Genomic DNA, 19,343 nt, shown 5'->3' on the forward strand with positions numbered 1-19,343 from the left:
CAAATCCTGGTATACAGGAACTTGCATACGGGCCTTCCTTTGGTTCAATGCTTTGCTAGCTAGGGCTTGAAATTCTTAATAACTTAGGAACAAGGAACCCCACATGCTCATTTTGTTCTGGGCCCAGTCAATTATGTAGGTGGTCTTGGAATAATATGGATGTTATTAATCCGAAAGGACTGTTGACCTTAAGAGTAACAACACGGTAAAAATGAGTTTGGATACTTTCATGAATTAATGTAGAAGTCTTTTATGGGGTCTATTTTAAAAAGCTAAAACTATTTTTGGATTTTCTTAAAGCTCTGAGGATGATGTAGTAAGGGCAACTACCATCAGAGGGCCTAAAGGAAAATAAAAATCCCTTCTCATTATTATCTGAAATCCCAAATTAGACACACGTCAATGCTGTAAATTTCAGCAAATAAGCAAATTGCAGTAGAAATACTGATCAAATATTTTTTCAAAGAAAAAACACACCTTGAAGTAATGATTAATGAACAAATAGAATTTTGGATGAAATGTAACCCTTTCTTCCCTCTTTCTCGGCATTTAAGATAGGTTTAGTCTGTCTCATTGCTCTGTGTGACCCTCATTTTCTCCAATTTTCCCAGCAGCTTCCTTGTTTGATCATCTGAACAATCTCCTTCCCCCAGATAGAAAGCAGGATTTCTGCCTGCAAACACTTCACAAAGGAGGATCCCTGCACTCAGCGGGGGTGGGCTGCCCGGGACCTGAGCATGTCACGAAATCTACTAGTTGGAATCTGGAAGGCGGGACATTTAGTCTTGGGAATTTAAAGACTATGTTAAAAAGTTACTCAGATGTATTCGCCACATGGATTTTATAAGGCCCATGTAATGAATTTGATAGGAAGACAAACTTTCTATCAAAAAAGGCCTCTGAATTTTAAAATTATGATAGCCTTAAACAACTTGGAAACCTTCAAATTTGGCAAACAGAAACCGTAGGGTAAAATGCAAGACTCGAGTGAAGTCCTGGACTTCACGTATTGGCAGCCTCCTCACAGACATTTGACATTTCATTCAGGGAGACAGGCCGCCTTTTCCTGGGAAAGACAAAGTCCTATGGAGAAGCGGGAGGAGAACAGGCTTCTCTGTTTAGGGCACCCCATAGTATTTTCTAAAGAACCGAGTCAGCTCTCCAAGTACAGCTCCTGTCTCAGGGCTCAGTCTAACACCCCCCAAGACCTCAGTCTGGAGGTGAGGTCTGGCGTTTGTATTCCAACAAGAACTCTAGTGATTCTGATGGTCACTAGAGTGTGACACTGCTCACTCCCTTTGGGCAAGTGAACACAGGCTTTTTTTTTTTTTTTTTTTTTTTTTAGCACTTTCTAAAAATGAGGATCTTTTATGTTTTTAATTTCTAAACAAGTGGTCAGATACAAGGACACAAATTTTCAGCAACTGGCTTTGAGAACCATAAACACTGAGTAAGATTCACTCTGAAGATAAAAACAGAAAAAAAGGAGGTCTCTGAAAATATGCATTATGAAGTCATAGGGAACATTTAAACACTTTATTGTAACATAACATGCTTTTCATCTGTTAACTGATATTTTAATATAAATATATGAACATATTTACATTAACAGGGGTCAATCAGTGATTATTTTTTATCCTGCATAACCGCTTCTACTTCTGAAGAATGGCATCTTATTTTTAACACAAAAATACTGTATTGCTTTAAAATCAGGACTTAAAAACAAATTATAATAAAGAAATCGATAGGAAACAACAAAACATACATTAAATAGCCAGCAACTGCACTGAAATAGATACACCACTCACATATTCCATTATGTAAATGAATTCAAAGATATTTCATGACTGATCAGCTAGAAGGGACATAATGATTTATAATTCAAATAACTGAGCACTGAAATCAAATTGAGCTAATATATATTTCTAAATATGCAAACCTGAAATAATTGTTAAAAAATATAAATCAACGTACCCAGGTTGAAACCATTCATATCCCTTAGTTTAAAATGTTATAGCATTTAAACTTTTATCTAATAAATTTTCTGAAAATATGATTTTTTAGTAACTTTAGGAAGTGCTCAAAAGCAATAAAGAGCTTATAAAACAAAAGCTTATAATTGTAGGATTAAAGAATATATACAGAATACAAGGAGATAGGAGAAGGATCTTAATAGCAGACACAAACTAAGTATTATGCAAATTATACTAAAAAGATTACAAATCAAATTAATTTTATATTAGATTTCAATTTCAACCTAAAAGATAGGGTAAATCTACACAATAGATATGTGCTATAAAATAACAGGTTTCTTTCCAGATAATATGCTCTCAGAGTAATTCATTGTGAAAAGGCCAGAGTTTGCAATACTAGGAAGTACTTATAAACCACTTCATATGTTAGAAATAAAGAGTATTTCAGCATTATTATTTTAAAAAAATACAGGTTCAGGTTTTTTTTTTTAATAAGAAAAATACATATCTTAAAAAGCCAAAATGACCACTGGAATTGGGTTGTACATCACTTTCCAGTAAAAAGGAAAAACAGCCTGGACAGGTGTAATTTATCATTTTTCTGATTTAATATCAAAGAAATATATTAAAATAATAAAAAGAATCCTGAAATCCTCAAAATTTGTAGTGATAAATAGCCCTCCCTGACTTTATTGCATTATACCTACTAACAGAAATATTGCATGGTGGATTTTGCCAGACAAGGACGATTATTTTCCAATAAAAAGTTGCATATTAAATTCCAGCACAAAAGTGGGTGTCTAATACTTTGGAAATCTTTTATGGCTTGCCAAGAAACACAATTTTAAAGTTAACTAATACAAACATATTCCTGAAGTGAACCTACATTAAAGATTTCTCTCCAATGCCCCCATTTTCAGAATGTTATCTTCATATTAAAATAATAGCTAATCTTAGCGGTTAACTAAACTAAACCAACATTTATTTTTTACACTCTTCTCGCTCATTGGTAGAAACACAATTAACCTAAAAAGAAAAGATGATTCTGATTTTAGATTTTGAAAATCTGCTTATGAGAGAAAATTATTAACAATAAATATGTACTGAGAAGTCTCATTTTAGAGTAAATAAGATGTTGAGTTGATAGGACCAATAATCAAAAAAGTGTTCAAGACACATAAATTTTCTTCCAATTCCTTTATGTCTGTCTCTTAACTAATGAAAAGAATATTCTTTTCAATTGAACAAGTCTGAAGACATACTGATTCTTAGGAATTCAGTTTTTATAAGGCAATATTTTACAATATTTTGACCTTATTAAAAGTACCTAGCTAATGGAATGCACTTGTTAGGCTTTTCATATAAATGGTCAAACATATAGTAAAAAGGATATCCAACAGAAAGGTCATTTAGGAACTGAAGAGTCCTTGAAATTACAGGCTCACATCTTCCCCAGTATTTAAGGTTTGTAACACTAAATGTAAACAAGAAGTTTTAAATTGTAAGTAAGGTATTTGCTTGTATAGGGAAAACATGGAAATACACATACATTCATGTAAATTTGAAGACCTAAATCACAAAATACCAATGGGACATTTTCCATTCAATTCTTTTTATAGCACATTCAAAACATATACAGTCAATGTACAAATGGTGCATAATTCTATTCATTTAGTTTTATAAATAAAAAAGTTGCCTCAATGTTCCACAGGAAAACATTAAATTTTTATCTGAAACAAACATATGTAGGGACAGACAGCAGGAGCTACAAGGAAGTCAAATAGAGGCTCACAGTTACTCCCAAGAAATGAACCATTCAACTTGTGGCTCCAAAACTCACTTCTGCTATGATTGTTTATCTAGCTTTATTCTCTGGAGGCAAGATAGTACTATTTACGTGTTACACAGAAAGTGGGATGCCGATTGAAGGCACAGCAGCTTAGGCTAAGGCTAAGTGTAAAAGTTTTACCTATAACCGGAAACTAGTGAATTCTGCTAATGTTGAAAGGATAATTAATTCAGTTTCCATGAATATGTCTCTGACAGCCATAGCTTCCTGCCAAAGGCAATGAATGCCCTGTCCTAAGGTAATCAAACTTCTCTCAATGATTCTAATTTGCAAAAATCTATTCACTTGGTCTTCCAAATTGGGTGTTTTCTTTTTAATTAAAAAAAAAAAAAAATGCTACCCAATTGACTTGAAGAGCCAGACCATGTCTTGATGCTGCACACTGCAATCATGTGGAGACCTTGACAAATAACAATGTCATCTGGATGGTGAACTTTAAATATGAGAAATTAAGTTTCAACTAAAAACTATGCTACCATCCTAAGAAAACCCAATTTTTAAAGTTTCTTATTAAGAAAATTAATATTTATGAAGAGATTTAAACACAGTAAAAGGTCCATTAGATTCAAACCACCACCAACAAAAGAAAAAATCAAAACCCAGAGCAGGAACTCACATTTTCGTCATGAATGTTTCTAGAACATGGTTGTCATCTGTTATTCCTAGCACTTCTGACATCCGGGCATATACCTGCACAAAAACAATTGTTAAAAACTTTACCATTAACCTATATTTTAAAAAGACTATCACAATGAGCAAATGGAAGATTTAAATTGTAAGTAAGGTATTTGCTTGCTTCTACATTAAAGTAGGGAGTAGGTGGGGGGAGCAAACGAAGACTTTTTTTTAAAAGTTTACAAGTTTTAAATTTATCAATTTTTTCTTCTGGAAGCATCTCTCTTATTTTGAAACACATACACACCCCTCTCACATACTCATTTTACTCCCAGCACACTACATATTTTCCCCCAAAGTGGGAACTACTATCCCTCCTTTCTCAAAGACAGGCATATGCATGTGAAGGGTAAGAAACTGTAGTGCCTCGGAAAAAGGTTCCAACATTCACAAAGATTCCATCCATTTCAGATTTCAGCAAACCACCAAATAATTCGGGATTGTTAGGCTGTTATAAAAAATAATTTCCAACATATAATGAAAGAATTTGTAGAAATTCTCAAATATCCCTCGATTAAACTCCCCCCAATAGCAGAGGCAGGTCTTACTTTCCACACGGAAACAGATACTCCAGGCTCAGGACGTCTCTGCAGAGTGCATCAGGGCCTGGGAATCCACTAAGCTTCCAATTAGGGAGCGCTGGTTGCAGAGTTTGGGGTGCAACATTTCAGTCCCAACCCAAGCCACACTGAGCTGATAAACACATAGCCCACTTCAATTGGGACAATGCCACTGGCAGCCAATGGAACATTCCCTAATACCCTGGCAAGGATGAGAGGTGGCTTAGTTAACACCTCCACACTCCCTGATGCTCTGGTGTGATTCCAGGTCATCCCTGCCAGACACCAGCTGTATAGGATTTCTCTTCTGCGATTTGATCCCTGTGACTGTTTCCTCACATTCTCCTGACCAGCTTATTTCCTATAAGGTATGGCAACTTAGCTTTCACTTTCTCTGCCTTGTTTTTCCCATGTTAACAACTTGACATACTGCCACAGGCCATGAAGGTGAGAAAGAAACCACAGGGCGCCCAGAGCCGCAGGGCTGGCTACACGGGAGGAAGGCTGTTCATTGCACAGTCTCCTATATGTGGATTTTAAGCACTAGTCACACCAGCAGCTTGTGTTCCAAGTTTTCAACCTAAGTCCTATGACCCAAAATATCTCCTAAGGCCCAAGAGGGCAGGTGGAGAGGGCAAGAGAAGGAAAGAACACCAGGGTGGAGGGGAGAAGCTGGGGGAGAGACAAAGAAAGGAAGACTGATATCCAAATTCCTGCTGCCTCTCCCGCTAACTTCTGAGCCCTACAGATCCATGACAATGACTGGATCTCTGACTGCTCAGAGCAGGCCTTCCTCTCTCTCTTATCCGACCCAAGCTCTCACTGGGTGTGTGAGATTGGGGGGTGGGGGGGGTGGCTTTAGGAAGAGAGAACTAGGGAAGTTGGTCACCACCAGTCCCCAGTGATCAGATGTCTTTAATCACAGGGCAGGCACACAGGAAGAATGGCATGCGGAAAGGGAAGTGGCCCTATCTCACTGTGATTGGGTCCTGGGAAAAAATTGGGGCTGATGTGATTAGTGGCATACAAAGCCCTTCACAAAGTCACGCCAACCTACTCCTCCTCTGCTGTTTCCCTTAACCTGCAGCTGCAGTGAAATGAGCTAGTCACTGAGGTTTCTCAGGCAGTTCCAGAGCTCCGAGGCTCAAGTGCTTCATTGGCCTGAGTCTGCCTTCTTCCTCTTCCTGATTCCCACTCAGAGTCATCTCTCCTCCCTCCAGCAGTGAGCTGTACCGTCCTGCTACTGTTCACACTGTAATTGTTTGGCCGCATCTCCCCCCCCTACAGTATTTTTGTAAAATCAAATTTTATATTTTTAAGATTATAAATGCTTATTTATGGCAAAACTCAGGCTTAATCAAATTTTGATTTTATCCATGCCACACTGAATAAAACATAACTAAAATGTGATTTTAAACATTTCACATTTAAAAAATATTTTTTAAAAATTGATGGTTTTTGTGTGTCCCTGGTACTCACTAAAGGAGAGAGCTAGACAGGCGACTGTTGTGCTCTGCTGTCAAAACAGTTCCTCAAAGCATCAGATTTGACCCAATAAGATACTAGAAAAAACGGTCAACATTGACACATGGCAGTGCTTTAATCCACAATTATCCTTGTAACTTGCACCATTCCTTTTATCATCCATTAGCTTTGATTCCCATTATCCCATCTAGAACTGTGTCAACACTTTTGTCCCTAGGGATTTCTCTCCACTACTAGGATCTGACAGTGAAGCTTGAGTACTAAACAGGATCATTACCTCTTAAATCCACTTATCTGATCTACTGAATAGTAAATTGAAAAGCTCATTAAGAGCAACAATCTGATTTGTTTTCACGTGTGACAGGGTCATTTAAAATCAATGTATGATTACTGCAATTCTTTTAAAAGACTGGCTCACATTTTCCAAGGCACCTTATCATCAGAGGGCACACAGATAATATGAAAATGTCTTCAAACTTTTGGAATTTAATTATGTCATAGACACACATAATTTATGGGTGGGAAGTAATTTGTCCAATGAGAAAAGATCTATACAACTGTTTATCTATCATAAAAAAGCCAATGAAAGTCACAATTCCAACACAATATCACTTCACCAAAAACAATTTTTATGACAGCCAGAAGAAAGTATATCATGCTACTCATTTTAAGGAAGAATATAGAAGTTGGTATAGGAATGCAAAGAGAGGTAAAAACTCACTTTAGTTCACAGATTTCTAATCTTTTATTTCAGAATCAATTAGGATGAAATCACAGTGAAAAATAAGCAAAAATCTAAGAAATAAGAGATCAACCCATTGATATTGCCCATGGTCTCTAAAGGACACAATGAGGTTATATCTTTACATGTTTCACATAATCGGAGAGGCACACATTACAACCTAGTTTCTGCCTGTCAGCCCGTGCCTTCTCCCTCTCTTTCTTCTTTCTTAATTCTATAGACTCGGTGCCCGAAATTTGTGCACAGGGCGGTGGGATGTGTGTGTGTGTGCATGTGTGCGTGACCCTCTGCCCAGCCTGCACTTTCTCTAATCTGAGACCCCTCAGGGGATGTCTGACTGCCCGTTTAGGCCCGATCTCTATAGGCCTAAACGGGCAGCCAGACATCCCCCTCACAATCCAGGACTGCTGGCTCTGAACAACTCACCTGCCTGCCTGCCTGATCGCCCCTAACAGCTTCTGCCTGCCAGCCTGATAGTCCCCTAACCGCTCCCCTGCTGGCTTGATTGAAGCCTGCTTCCCTGCCAGCCCAATTGCCCCTAATTGCCCTCTCCTGCTGGCCATTTTGTGCCGACGTAGAGCACCATCTTGTGGTGGCAATCTGTGACAATATGGGGTGGCCATCTTCTGACATGAGGGTGTGAGGTTCAATTTACATATTACCTCTTTATTATATAGGATGCCTGCATTAATCCATTAGACTACAAGCTCCCTGAGGGCAGAGATGAAGCTCCGTCTTTTACCTTTCCTGTCTAACAACACTCATGAAATGTAAAATGGCTAAAAAGGACGTAATGTTAATATGTAAATCATGGCCATTTCATTAAAAAAAATTTAACAAAAGGATAAGGTTGTTGTAGAGAACCCTTTTCTCTAAAAATAATGTACCCCAAATTCCACTCACCAGGGTGACCGTAGGTAAAATTTTGTTATTTAAAAAGATGTGGTTTTAATGCTTAAATAGTATTTCTGGAAGAAGCTCTCTGTAGATCAGTAAGAAGAGCTCTCCTCCTCTGAACACTCAGAGCATCCATGATTGCCCACCTGTTTGTGGCACTTCTCTTATTATACAATACAATTTGATCTTGTTTTAGAATTAATTTTCCATGTGAATATTCCTCCACTATTTTAAGCATGTGCTGACTGAGGGTAGGGAGGGTATCTATTTCTCTTTACATCTCTAGAAGAATTTATAACACTGTCTTGATCCCAAAGATATCTGGATTGGCATTCTAGGTCTATCACTAGCTAGGTGTTACTTAAAATCTCCGAATCTTGATCTCCTATTAAACAGGAGTAATAATACTAACACCAACTGTATGACCTTCAAGGAGAACTAAATGAGGCCTAACACAGAACCTGGCATTTAGTCCTCAACAAATGCTGCTCCTTCCTACTGCAGTCCATGGCCCCTTTCTCATAGGAGCTGCTAAAACTGGCAGCTGATGCCTTCAAGAGGAGGTTCATTACATAAAAACAACAGAAAAAGAAGAAACGTACCTTGAAGGTTTTGACATGGCACAAAGAAGGTTAAAAACTAACAAAATCTTAACATATGTGAAGCTGTGAAATTTTTACATGCATATTCGGTCAACACACTCTATTCCAGGTAAGAAATGGCGTTTGTTGAAGGGAGAAAGCTTCAAAATTTCATGACACAAAGCCAAATTCTCTCTACTTCTAAAGATTGTCTTAGAAGCTAGAAAAATTGTCCAATTTTACCATCCATTCATGTCTATAGCTCTTGAAATACAGGAAGTTGTTAGAAATTACAATTAGTACAGACTTGAAAAGGCATGTTCCTAAAAAACTGTTTTAATATGTTTGTTTTCTTATTTTTATTTATTTTACATGAAGATTCTTTCAATTTCCGGGAAAGAACACTCAGATCTGTGGATGACAATTCAATGACCCAACGCTTCTCTAACTTCCCCTCTAACCAAAGACAAATGCCTTCTGTGCCGATGCAGCAGCTTAGATAACCTCCTATCCGGCTTCAAAGGAGGGAGCGAGATGAGATAAGAAAACCAGACAAGAGAATAAACATACAAATAGCAGGAAGAGTTTGAGTTGTAAATTTAATTTAATGAAGAATAAAAGCATGTGCTGGGATAATTTTTAATTACTTTCTCCCTCCAATCCTAATCCTGGGTCTTGAGTATCTGCAGTGCTGTCTCTCACATTCTGGTTATAACTTTGAAGAAACTAATTATGTCAATCCTCAAATTCGAAGTAGATTACAGAACTGGGAAACCCAGAATATTAGTTCCTAAAGGTTGTATGGATATATAATGACAGTCACAGAAATTCAATAACAGCCCTCTATGAAGTGCACTCAAAAGCACCACATGAAACAAATTAAAAAGAACAATGAATCGCTCATCCTGTGCAAATAAGAAAATAAAAGAGAAAAACGGGTTCTATAGTTTTTCATAAGTTGTTATAATGAATTAAGATTTTGGATAATGAATCTTCAGAAAATTACAGTAAGTTAATACCCTTAGGCCTTCTATAAATGTTCTCAAAGAGCTTTTGTAAGCAGGCTCCAGGCAGAATTAGCAGTGCTGTGAAAATCAACAATAAAGTATTCTGCCATCAGATGATATATTTTCCTGAACCAATTTATTCTGAAAAATTCACATCCAATACAAAATCGATACCTCAAAATTAAAAAAAACAAAAACAATCGTAATTTTAAAGTATTATTTCAATCTATTGAAATGACTCATCAAGATATTTAACAGTTTGTAATTTGGCAAAACAAAACCTGTCACGAGAAAGGATTCTATATAATGAAAGAATTCATTTCTTAGAAAAAGAATTTTGGAACTCAGTATAAATTCATTTATTATGAGTAAGAAAACAATGTCCATATTTTTGTCTTAAGCTTCAAGTGCCTTGAGGTCAATGCAGAGCTTTCTGCAAGAGACCCAGTTCTGTAAGGGGAGGGAGAGGTAATAGAGGTAGGAGGAGATTGCCACTTGTATTAAACCATTTGAACCAAAGATACTAAGCTCTTTCATTAACATCTGAAGCAGATTAAAGCATGAACATCACAATTAACTTATAACACATTAAGAGAATTAATGGTACAAACACCATTGCTGCATATTAAATATACTAACTTAGTGATACTGAAGACATCACATCAATCTTTGGCTGACTAATTTTTCCATGTCAGTTAAAATAGCATCACAAAATACAGGACAATTATAGGTAAAAAAATAAAAATAAAAATCTTCTGCCAGAATTTAATTTTAAAACCATAATATATCTTGGAATCCAAGTGGTAAATGTTTAGGAATCTGTTTGCCTTGTCCAGAATGGCACACGATAAAGACAAGTTGGCTATGAAAGTAGCAAATAAATATGAACGTTAACTATTTATTCCACTGGAATATCTGAACCCACCATCTGCGGTGGCCATCTTGCTGAGGGGACATGCACCTAACAAATCTCTTAAGAGGCATTCCCAATCTGCTTGAATGGGCTATTGTGTATGAAAACTTGGAGCCACCCCTTTGGCCTCACATTTCCTTCGCTCCACAAGCTGTGGCACAAAGCATGAACCCAGCAGGCTGGGGTGCAGGGCTGCCTGCTGCCTTGTGATAATCCCCTCTCCCAGTAGGGGCCTCCACTGATGCATGGCTAAGAACATGCTTCCTCTTTTGCTTGCACCCCAGTGGGGTTTCCATTCCTAACTTGGGCCCACATCCAGACCACTAAGGAAGGGCTCCAGATGCTGCCAGAAATATTTTGGATTAGTGTCTAAGCAATCATTTATTAGAAAGAGGAATACAGGTAGAGTGTGAAAACCAGCAGCACTGGGAATTTTGGAGAGATTCTTTCCCTCCCACCCCCACCCAGATCTAAGGTCTAACTACCACCTGTTCAACAGAAGCTGGCTGTTTGCCTCACTTTCCTTAGGGAGCCACTGACTAAGGATCTCCACCAGCATGAGCCTAATGTCTCCCGACAGGCCTTCGCTAGCCAAGAGGGACCCAGGCGGAGGGCACCAGTTATTGGTCACAGGATACACAACCCATGGAAAGACTCCCGTGGCGCCACCAGCTGAAAGCCAACCAGAGAAGATGAGGGGTGCAGCGCATTTGTCCTGACACAGCTTTGCTCCTGCTGGCTGCCAACTTACTCCCTGTCTGAGGCCAAGCTTCTGTTAAACTGGTCTTCTGTGGCTGAAGCCATGGTAAAGCCCTGGGCAAGTATATTATCTTCCCGAGACCAAACAAGAAGCTAACCATGGCTCTGGCACAAGGCTATTCGAAGAAGCCTTCACTAATTTTGGTAGAAGGTTTTGAGACCAGGATTTGAAGGGGCATTTCAGGTACCCAATTCCTAATTCTTTGCAATAACAAATGTAGGAGATGACATGATTAGATTCTGGAGCACCGAAGTTGATGCTGGATGAAAATGGTGAGAGGGTGATGGTAGAGGAAATCAGGAAATAAAAGGTTTTGTTTATGTCAATCGCCCCTATCTCTGAGAAGTATCAGCCCAAAACATATCTGGCACATAGGATACATGTGCTATAGATACTGTTCAATAACAGATCCTAGTCACCAGAGCCAAGTGAAACTTTCTCCTTCATGTATGAACACTGGTTAGAACTGGCCACTTCAGAAATGTTATGATCAAGAAGAGTAGGTTGCTTTCACACTAACCAAGCACACTAAACAGAGCCGAGTAGTGAGCATTTGGTACTATAGCATGCACACTGCGGAATTATAAGCTGCATTACAAAAGGAACCCAAGACAGTGCACCCCAACACACTTCCCTGTGAGCGTGTGCCTAGTTAGTACTGAGAATCTGGGGCTATGGTGAGACAGGCATAAAGACTGGTGATCCACCATAATAACCGCAACCCAACTCACCTTCACTACTTTCCAAGCCTTCTCTGGAACTCTGGACACATCACTCCTCAGGCGTACAACCTAAAAAGCACAGAGTTTAGGGACCAGCCACCTGGCGTTGGGGTCAGGGAAGAGCAGGCCTTCCCAACTTTAGATATAAGGAGAATGTGGCTCAGGATCTTTTTGTCTGTCACTTAAAATATTCCTGGGGCTGTGATTTCATTCTGAGGCCAGGAGTAAAGGCCTGATGAAGTGCTGCTCCAAACCCATTACAGTGGGTTTGCCTCCATGTCATAATTCAAGAAACCGATTACTAAAGGATAGCCCTAAAAAAGCACCAACTATGCCCTAGCCGGTTTAGCTTAGTGGACTGAAGGGTCCCGGGTTCGATTACGGTCAAGGGCACATACCCAGGTTGCAGGCTCGATCCCCGGCCCTGTTCAGGTGTGTGCAGGAGGCAACCAATTGATATTTCTCTCTGTGTGTCTCTCCCCCTCCTTCTCACTCTAAAAATCAATGGAAAAATATCCTCAGGTGAAGATTAACAACAAAAACAAGGAAAAACAAACAAACCAAAAGAGCCAATTACAGAAATACTGACAGATCTAGCTAAGGAATCTGTTAGCGCTAGCTCCCAGGAGGCACTCTCATTATGTAAGTGTGGCCAGTGGGGCTGATGTACTAGTGAGTAGGCCAAGTAACCTTCTCCTGGGTAAACGTACATCTGTATAAATGGAACTCATTTCTATAGTCATGTAGAGGGTTAAGTAAATCATATTGAGCCTTCTACCACCTAATCAAATTCTTACACACACACAACCCCCCATCCTCTAAAAGTACATCAAATTATAGTTACAGTGGGTGTTGACTTTCACCAGGTTCCATTTCCACTTCTAGCATCTTTATTTTATTCATACGTGCTTCCCATTAATATTACTCGTTTGTCTCCATGTTGCCTCTCTGAAACATGTCCGATTTTCTACATCTAAAATGACTTCTGTACTTTTCTCCTAAGATATCCTCAACTCGGTACCTCTAGGAAGAACCACCAGCATTAAGAGAATAACGGCTCAGGGATTAAAAGAGAGGATGTCAATGACATCATCTATTTTTTGCTACCTTTTTAAAGCAGTTATTTCATTTTTTACTAATAGTGTCAAATTTTCAGAATAGTCTCGATTTTACTTGTTTCTACAGTTCTTTGTTCCTTTCAATTTATCTCTCACACTAGCCTAGTTAGTGACAACTTTAACTTACTCAAATGCAGTGAGTCAGAGTTCCCCTTTCGATGGCCCATTAACACCTCAAACATAATGTCTGGTATCTCGGAGCAGGCAAAATCAGTGCAATAGTGCTGCCTCCAGCCTCGTCTTCCTAGTGAACCCTTCTGTGTTGAAAATGAGCTGCATCGTGTGCAGAAGACCAACTGGTAGACACAGTGGCCAAGGAAGCATGGTCCTCTCTCAGAAAGAAGACAGAGCAAGGTAACTGAGTATATATTTTAGATAACTAGAAGGAAATACAGAATGTATGCATAGCACAATGCACACACGTTTTGGAGTGGGACTGCTACTTGCTAGCCTAGCTTGGCTAAACAGTCACTGAATACAGAATTTTATTAAATGAATTAATGCTATGATCTTGGTTAAAATTAATTAGCTTCTCTGAGCCTCAGTTTTTCATCTATAAAATGGAAGGAATAATATCACAACGAGTAATCTCATAAATTAGGAGGTAGTCTAGAGAAGTGGTTAAGTAGAGATTATGAAAGCTAAGAGTAGCTGGATTCTACCACTTATTGAGTGATTTTGAACAAGTTCCTTACACACTAAACCTTAGTTTTTTCAAATATACAATGAAGATGAGAGTTGGACCTATTTTACAGACTCTCTGAGATGATTAAAGCAGTTAATTTATGCAAAGCACTTGAGAGAGGCCTGGCACTTAGCGTTAGCTATTATTATTACTGTTATCATGTGCTGTGTTATGTACAGCACTGCCCGCACAGTGTCAGAAACACTTGAAAGTTTTTAGTACACAGTAAGCACCAAGTAACATTAGCTTTTAGCCATCAGAATAGGTGGTCAGTAAATGGCTGCTATTATTAAATAACATATAATCAAACATTAGTCTGACATCAAGATGATGAAGCACACACAAAATGACTGCCTCTTTTTGTATTTTATCTGAACTAGATGCTAGAAAACAGACATATGTTCTAAGTTGGTATGTGAGTAGTTTAGTAATGTTAAGGAAGAGTGATTAGAAGGGAAAGAGCCCTTATGGAAGACAGAACACAGTCTATCTATAACTTCTATCTTATAGTAGGAGGAGCAAGAAAAGAGATGAAAGGAGGCAGGAGAACAACAGAATGCTTGTGGTAGCAGGTGATTCTTATCTCATGGGCTCATCTGTATCACCTAAGTTCCCAATTTTAAACTCACCCTTTTTTTTGAGCCATCACAAATTCCTATTTCCTGTCTCCAGGTTAAGTTCTCAGCTCCCTGGGTAAGTGATTTATATCCCTATTTCCAATAAATTATCAGTCTCTCCAATTCAGATCAATGAGTCCATCCAATTCTCCAAGTTTTCTTTGCTAAATTAATGCAAACAGACAGGGGGTTTCATAATACCATCATTAGTTTTAAATTATCAAAGAGTTTTTGGTAAAGGGTCAACCTATGGTGTTGGATGGAAACTAGACTTTTGGTGATAAGCAATCTATAGGTTACAAAGATATCCTATAATAAAAGGCTAATATGCAAATTGTCCCCTTAGGAATTTGACCAACCCGGAGCTAGACGGCTGGCTATGACCTGCACTGACCACCAGGGGGCGAATCAGAATGAAGGAAGACCCTGCCTGGCAGCCAGCAGCCAGGGGAAGGAAGGCCCCAATCGGCCCTGATCGCCAGCCAAGTCTAGGAACCCTACCCATTCGCGAATTTCGCACACTGTGCCTATAGTGGAATTATAATGTTGTACACCTGAAATATAATGCTATTAATCAACTAGTAGCCCTGCACATGAACCCATGCACAGGTAGCTTACTGCCACCCTCCTGTAGCTCTCCGCCCATTGCCCCGCCCTCCTGTAGCTCCTCCTGCCCCCCCCCCCCATAGCTTGATGCCCTGCCCACTCCCTTCAGCTCTCTGCCTCCTGCTTGCTTGCTGCCCAGCTCCCCCCTGTAGCTCTCCACCACCAGCTTGTAGTTCTCTGTCTCACCCTCCTGCAGATCTGTGATCCAGTTGATATGCAGTTGGTCATTATGCCTCACAGTGTAATGGCTAATTAGCATATTCCTCTCTTATGAAATAGGATGTTATTTCAATTAAAAAAGTTTTTGTGTGATAGGCTTAGAAAGGGCAGAGATGGAATGCCTTTCAAATGTAAATATAATACTGAGTGATCTCTGACACTAGACTAGGGGTTGATTTGCTCCTTCCATAGTAGGATGGATTACATCGAATACCTAGGATCTAGCTCTGCTCTCTGGTGACTGATGGCTAGCCAGGACTAGAGGCCCATGGGAAGTTTTTTCTTGGGAAGTAAAAGAACAAACCAGGGGATGAATCTTGAGGTGCTGGCCTTATCAATCACTACACTTAAAACTGATCATAACTGGACTCATGCCTTAGTATGTACATAGGCAATGGGTTACAGTGGAAAGGAAACTCAGGTTTAGAATAAGATGATTGATCAAAACCCAGGATCTGCCACTGAACAAGTTTATAACCTTCCTGAAATCTTTTTCACATTGTGTAAAATGAAGATAATCATACCTACTAAATAGAATAATGCTGAGAGGGCTAAATGAGAAATGTAATGAATAACTTTACAAAATTGTTAAGCACAAAGTAGAAACACAATATAGGTTAAATTAAGGTTGAGGCACAACATTCTCAAATGATATTTCCTGGGCATTTCTCATTCTACATTACCTGAAAACACAGACTTTGTAAATTACAGCATGGACAGTGTTTTCCTAACCAGTGCCTTGAACTTGAGGAACTTCAGGAGTGTTCAGGTCCTACAGCCCTCGTCATATATGTGCAAATGACCAGGGAAAAAAGGACAGTTAAGAACTGGAACCTTAAGCACGAATATTTCTAATGAGCAAGGAAAGTGGACTGAGATGAAGCATGGAAGAAAGTGGTCATGCAGACAAGACAGCACAGTAAGCGATCGAAGGCTCACCTGAAACTAATATGATATTGAATGTCAATTGTAATTAAAAATAATTAAAAATTTTTAAATAAAAGGAAATAAATAAATGATCGAAGGCTAAGAAGAAAGGGTTGAAACAAAAACTGAGGATTGCAATTCTCAGCAAATGCGCAGTCATCAGTGTCCTAAGGGGCTTTGCCCGCTTCAGTACTGTCTGTCATTTCACAGTTTCTTCATCAGAAGGTGTGAAAGACTGTCCATGGAAATGCATTTCCAATTTTGGAATGGAAGAATCAGAAAATGTAATTCACGTTGGAGAAAGTTGCTTCAGAGCCAACTTCGCTTAAACACACTATTCAGGAAATTAAGGACGCCAGCACTGGGGAGCCACGCAGGCCTCCGGGAAAACACAATCCCAGCAACTTTGCCAAATGTGCTTTTATATTTCAAGATTCCTTCTACAGAAACACTTGGAGAGATAAAAATTAAAAAAAAATACTGAGCTTAACGAATTCCAAATGTTGAAAAATATTTTGCATTTGTGCTTTATAACCAAGTGCTTCTCCCACATTTGTCCCAAGGCAGCAGATGAAGTGTTAGCTTCACCAATGCTAATACCAGCAATTGGAACATGCTCTTTGGCAAGGCAGAAATAAGATAATTGTTCAACATAGGCTGGCTTTTCAGAAATACTGGAAGCACTGCCTGTAATTATAGACATCTGTCACTGCTAGCCACTCAGTACTAACCCTGACATCAATATATACAACCATAGCACTAAACTGCCTGCAGGCACAGCAATGGAGACCAGAAACGCTAGGCAGGCAATCATCTGCTTCATCCGAACTATCTGTCAAAGGTTCCCAACCACAAATAGCTCTTACATTTTGTATCCTTAGGATAATATGTTGATTTATTTTAGATTCTCTAATATTTACAGTCTAGGCCATCTACTAAAATAAAGAAACAAAACTTATGGCTAATGGAGGCAGTTACTGTTCACAGTCATCATAAAAGGTCATAGCTCAAGCCTCAAATGTTAAAAATTGATGGCAGCTTTAACCGTGCACTAGCGTACAGATGTTTCCTTTTGTAGAGGCAATTATTTTCAATAGCAATTCAAAATGGTAAATACAATCTTTCATCAGCAAGTATGTTGCCACATTGATCTAATAAAAATGCTCATATTTTAAAGCCTTTTTTGAAAAGTAAAGATAAGTCTCAATGTTGAGTACTGAGGACCCCAGATTGTCAGTTTCGGTTTAGCTGTACATATAGTAACATATCTGGCAACCTTTTTTTCACATACACAGACAATGATATTAAAGCATAAAATACTTGGTTAATGAATGAGTCAACTGACATCATGTTGCTGGGTGTAAAGCTTACTGAATTATGTGCATGTACATTCAGGATTTGAAAAGCTCAAAGATACACTGTAGCTTTAAATGTAACTTTTTTTTTTCTTCTTTGAAGCAGGCAGAGAAGCAGAAAATTATTAGACATTTAGACTAATTAAGAATAAACACTCACAATTATCATAATGTGTTACTAAAAACCCAGATATTTCTTGGTCTGATCACAACAGCCTATGCTGAAGAAAAACTATTAATTACTGACAGACAGTTAGCTTACAAGTGAGCTGCATCTTAAAAACCTCTTTTAAAATACAATTGCTAAATGCCTTACAGTGCTGTAATGTGAGACAGGTTCAAATCTTATTACTTCCCTGAAATTAAAACCTAAGTTTTAATACTGTTCAAGTCGAACAATGATTCCACACTTTATTGCTTTTGAAATCCCTTGATGATCATAGGGAAAAATGCCCCCGAGAAAAAAAGACTGTTTTCGATAAACAGAAAATACAGTTTGCACTCTTCGCCTCTTTGTCATCACAAAAAAAGGATTTAATGCCAATTCTTTAAAAAAAGACTTTTTCCCCACAAAATGTGCACCTTGTGTGCCATTTGTAAAATCAGTTCACTTTCTTTTATTTATTACTGCAGCGCGGCAAGGCAATAAAGAAGCTACCAATACCTAATAAATTACATGCCTTTTAAAACAATTCTCTTGCTACAAAAACGTGTAACTACAAAGGTTTACATTTACATGGTACATCACACGAAATGTCTATATTTGTGTCCTATTAACCATTTTGGTAAATTGTGGACTTTTACCAAATAGCTGATAGGAAAAAAATAATTTATATATGTCAATGTGATATAAGATAAAACCCATTCTAATAAACTCCTCTTATGCTGTTTATACTTTCTAATAATCCTCCCCAATTTATTTTAAAATATGGTTTGATGAATTATTTTATGCATCAAAAAGTATTAAAAGATATTCTAATTAAGGTTAATTTAAACTTACTCAGTGAACACTAAGACCTAAGAAAGTACATTTCTCCCCTAATTTACGCTGCTAATATTATGCAGTCTTTTAAAAATCACAGCTTCTAACAATTACTTAGAACAAATTATAAAAGCAAGATCACCGGAGAGAAGGCCCAAATCTGTTCCTTAATATATTTTGTATTTTAAAGAGATACAGAAACTTGCTTATGTTAAAAATATTCATATCAAACATGTCTTGCTTAGTTATAATTTTTCTTTTAAAATATATTTTCACATATCCTCAAGAACTGCCTAAAAACCCTACTGTATGAGCAAGCTCTCTATTCTGTCTTTCTGGTTCATCTATGTACAAAGGAAGTTTGAAATATCTGTCCTTCAATTCCAGAATTAAATCATTAAATTATTCAGGGTATGTGCTTAATGCTCTCATCCTCTAAACCAGAGATTTTCAATCGGTGTGCCACAAGAATTTTTAAAGCATGCAATACCTGACTATTTAGTCAGAGGCACTGACCTTTTTTTCCCTTAGATTGTCCAATAAAAAAATGACAACAGCCAACACAACAATAGCTGTCCAGTGTGAATGAATCAAAATTATATCTATTTTTTTCCAACTCAGCAAAAAATACATTTTTGGTGTGCCGCAGGATTTTAGTATTTAGTTTGTG

The 19,343-nt window shown here is 38.2% G+C and overlaps 1 protein-coding gene across 2 annotated transcripts in view; it reads right to left on the reverse strand.

Moving 5' to 3' along the window:
• Positions 1-19,343, reverse strand: part of RANBP17 (RAN binding protein 17) — a 216,537-nt gene that overhangs the window by 78,183 nt on the left and 119,011 nt on the right. The window contains exons 15-17 of one of the 2 annotated variants that reach the window (XM_036424288.2): positions 12,174-12,233; positions 4,439-4,512; positions 3,367-3,447 (exon numbers count right to left, since the gene is read on the reverse strand). In XM_036424288.2, the coding sequence (XP_036280181.1) occupies positions 3,367-3,447; positions 4,439-4,512; positions 12,174-12,233 (215 nt within the window). The remainder of the gene's footprint in view (positions 1-3,366; positions 3,448-4,438; positions 4,513-12,173; positions 12,234-19,343) is intronic. The other variant, XM_036424289.2, reaches the window with a different exon arrangement.

The sequence above is a fragment of the Pipistrellus kuhlii genome, unplaced genomic scaffold (genome assembly GCF_014108245.1).
Source record: "Pipistrellus kuhlii isolate mPipKuh1 unplaced genomic scaffold, mPipKuh1.p scaffold_m20_p_8, whole genome shotgun sequence".
Classification (NCBI taxonomy): Eukaryota; Metazoa; Chordata; class Mammalia; order Chiroptera; family Vespertilionidae; genus Pipistrellus; species Pipistrellus kuhlii.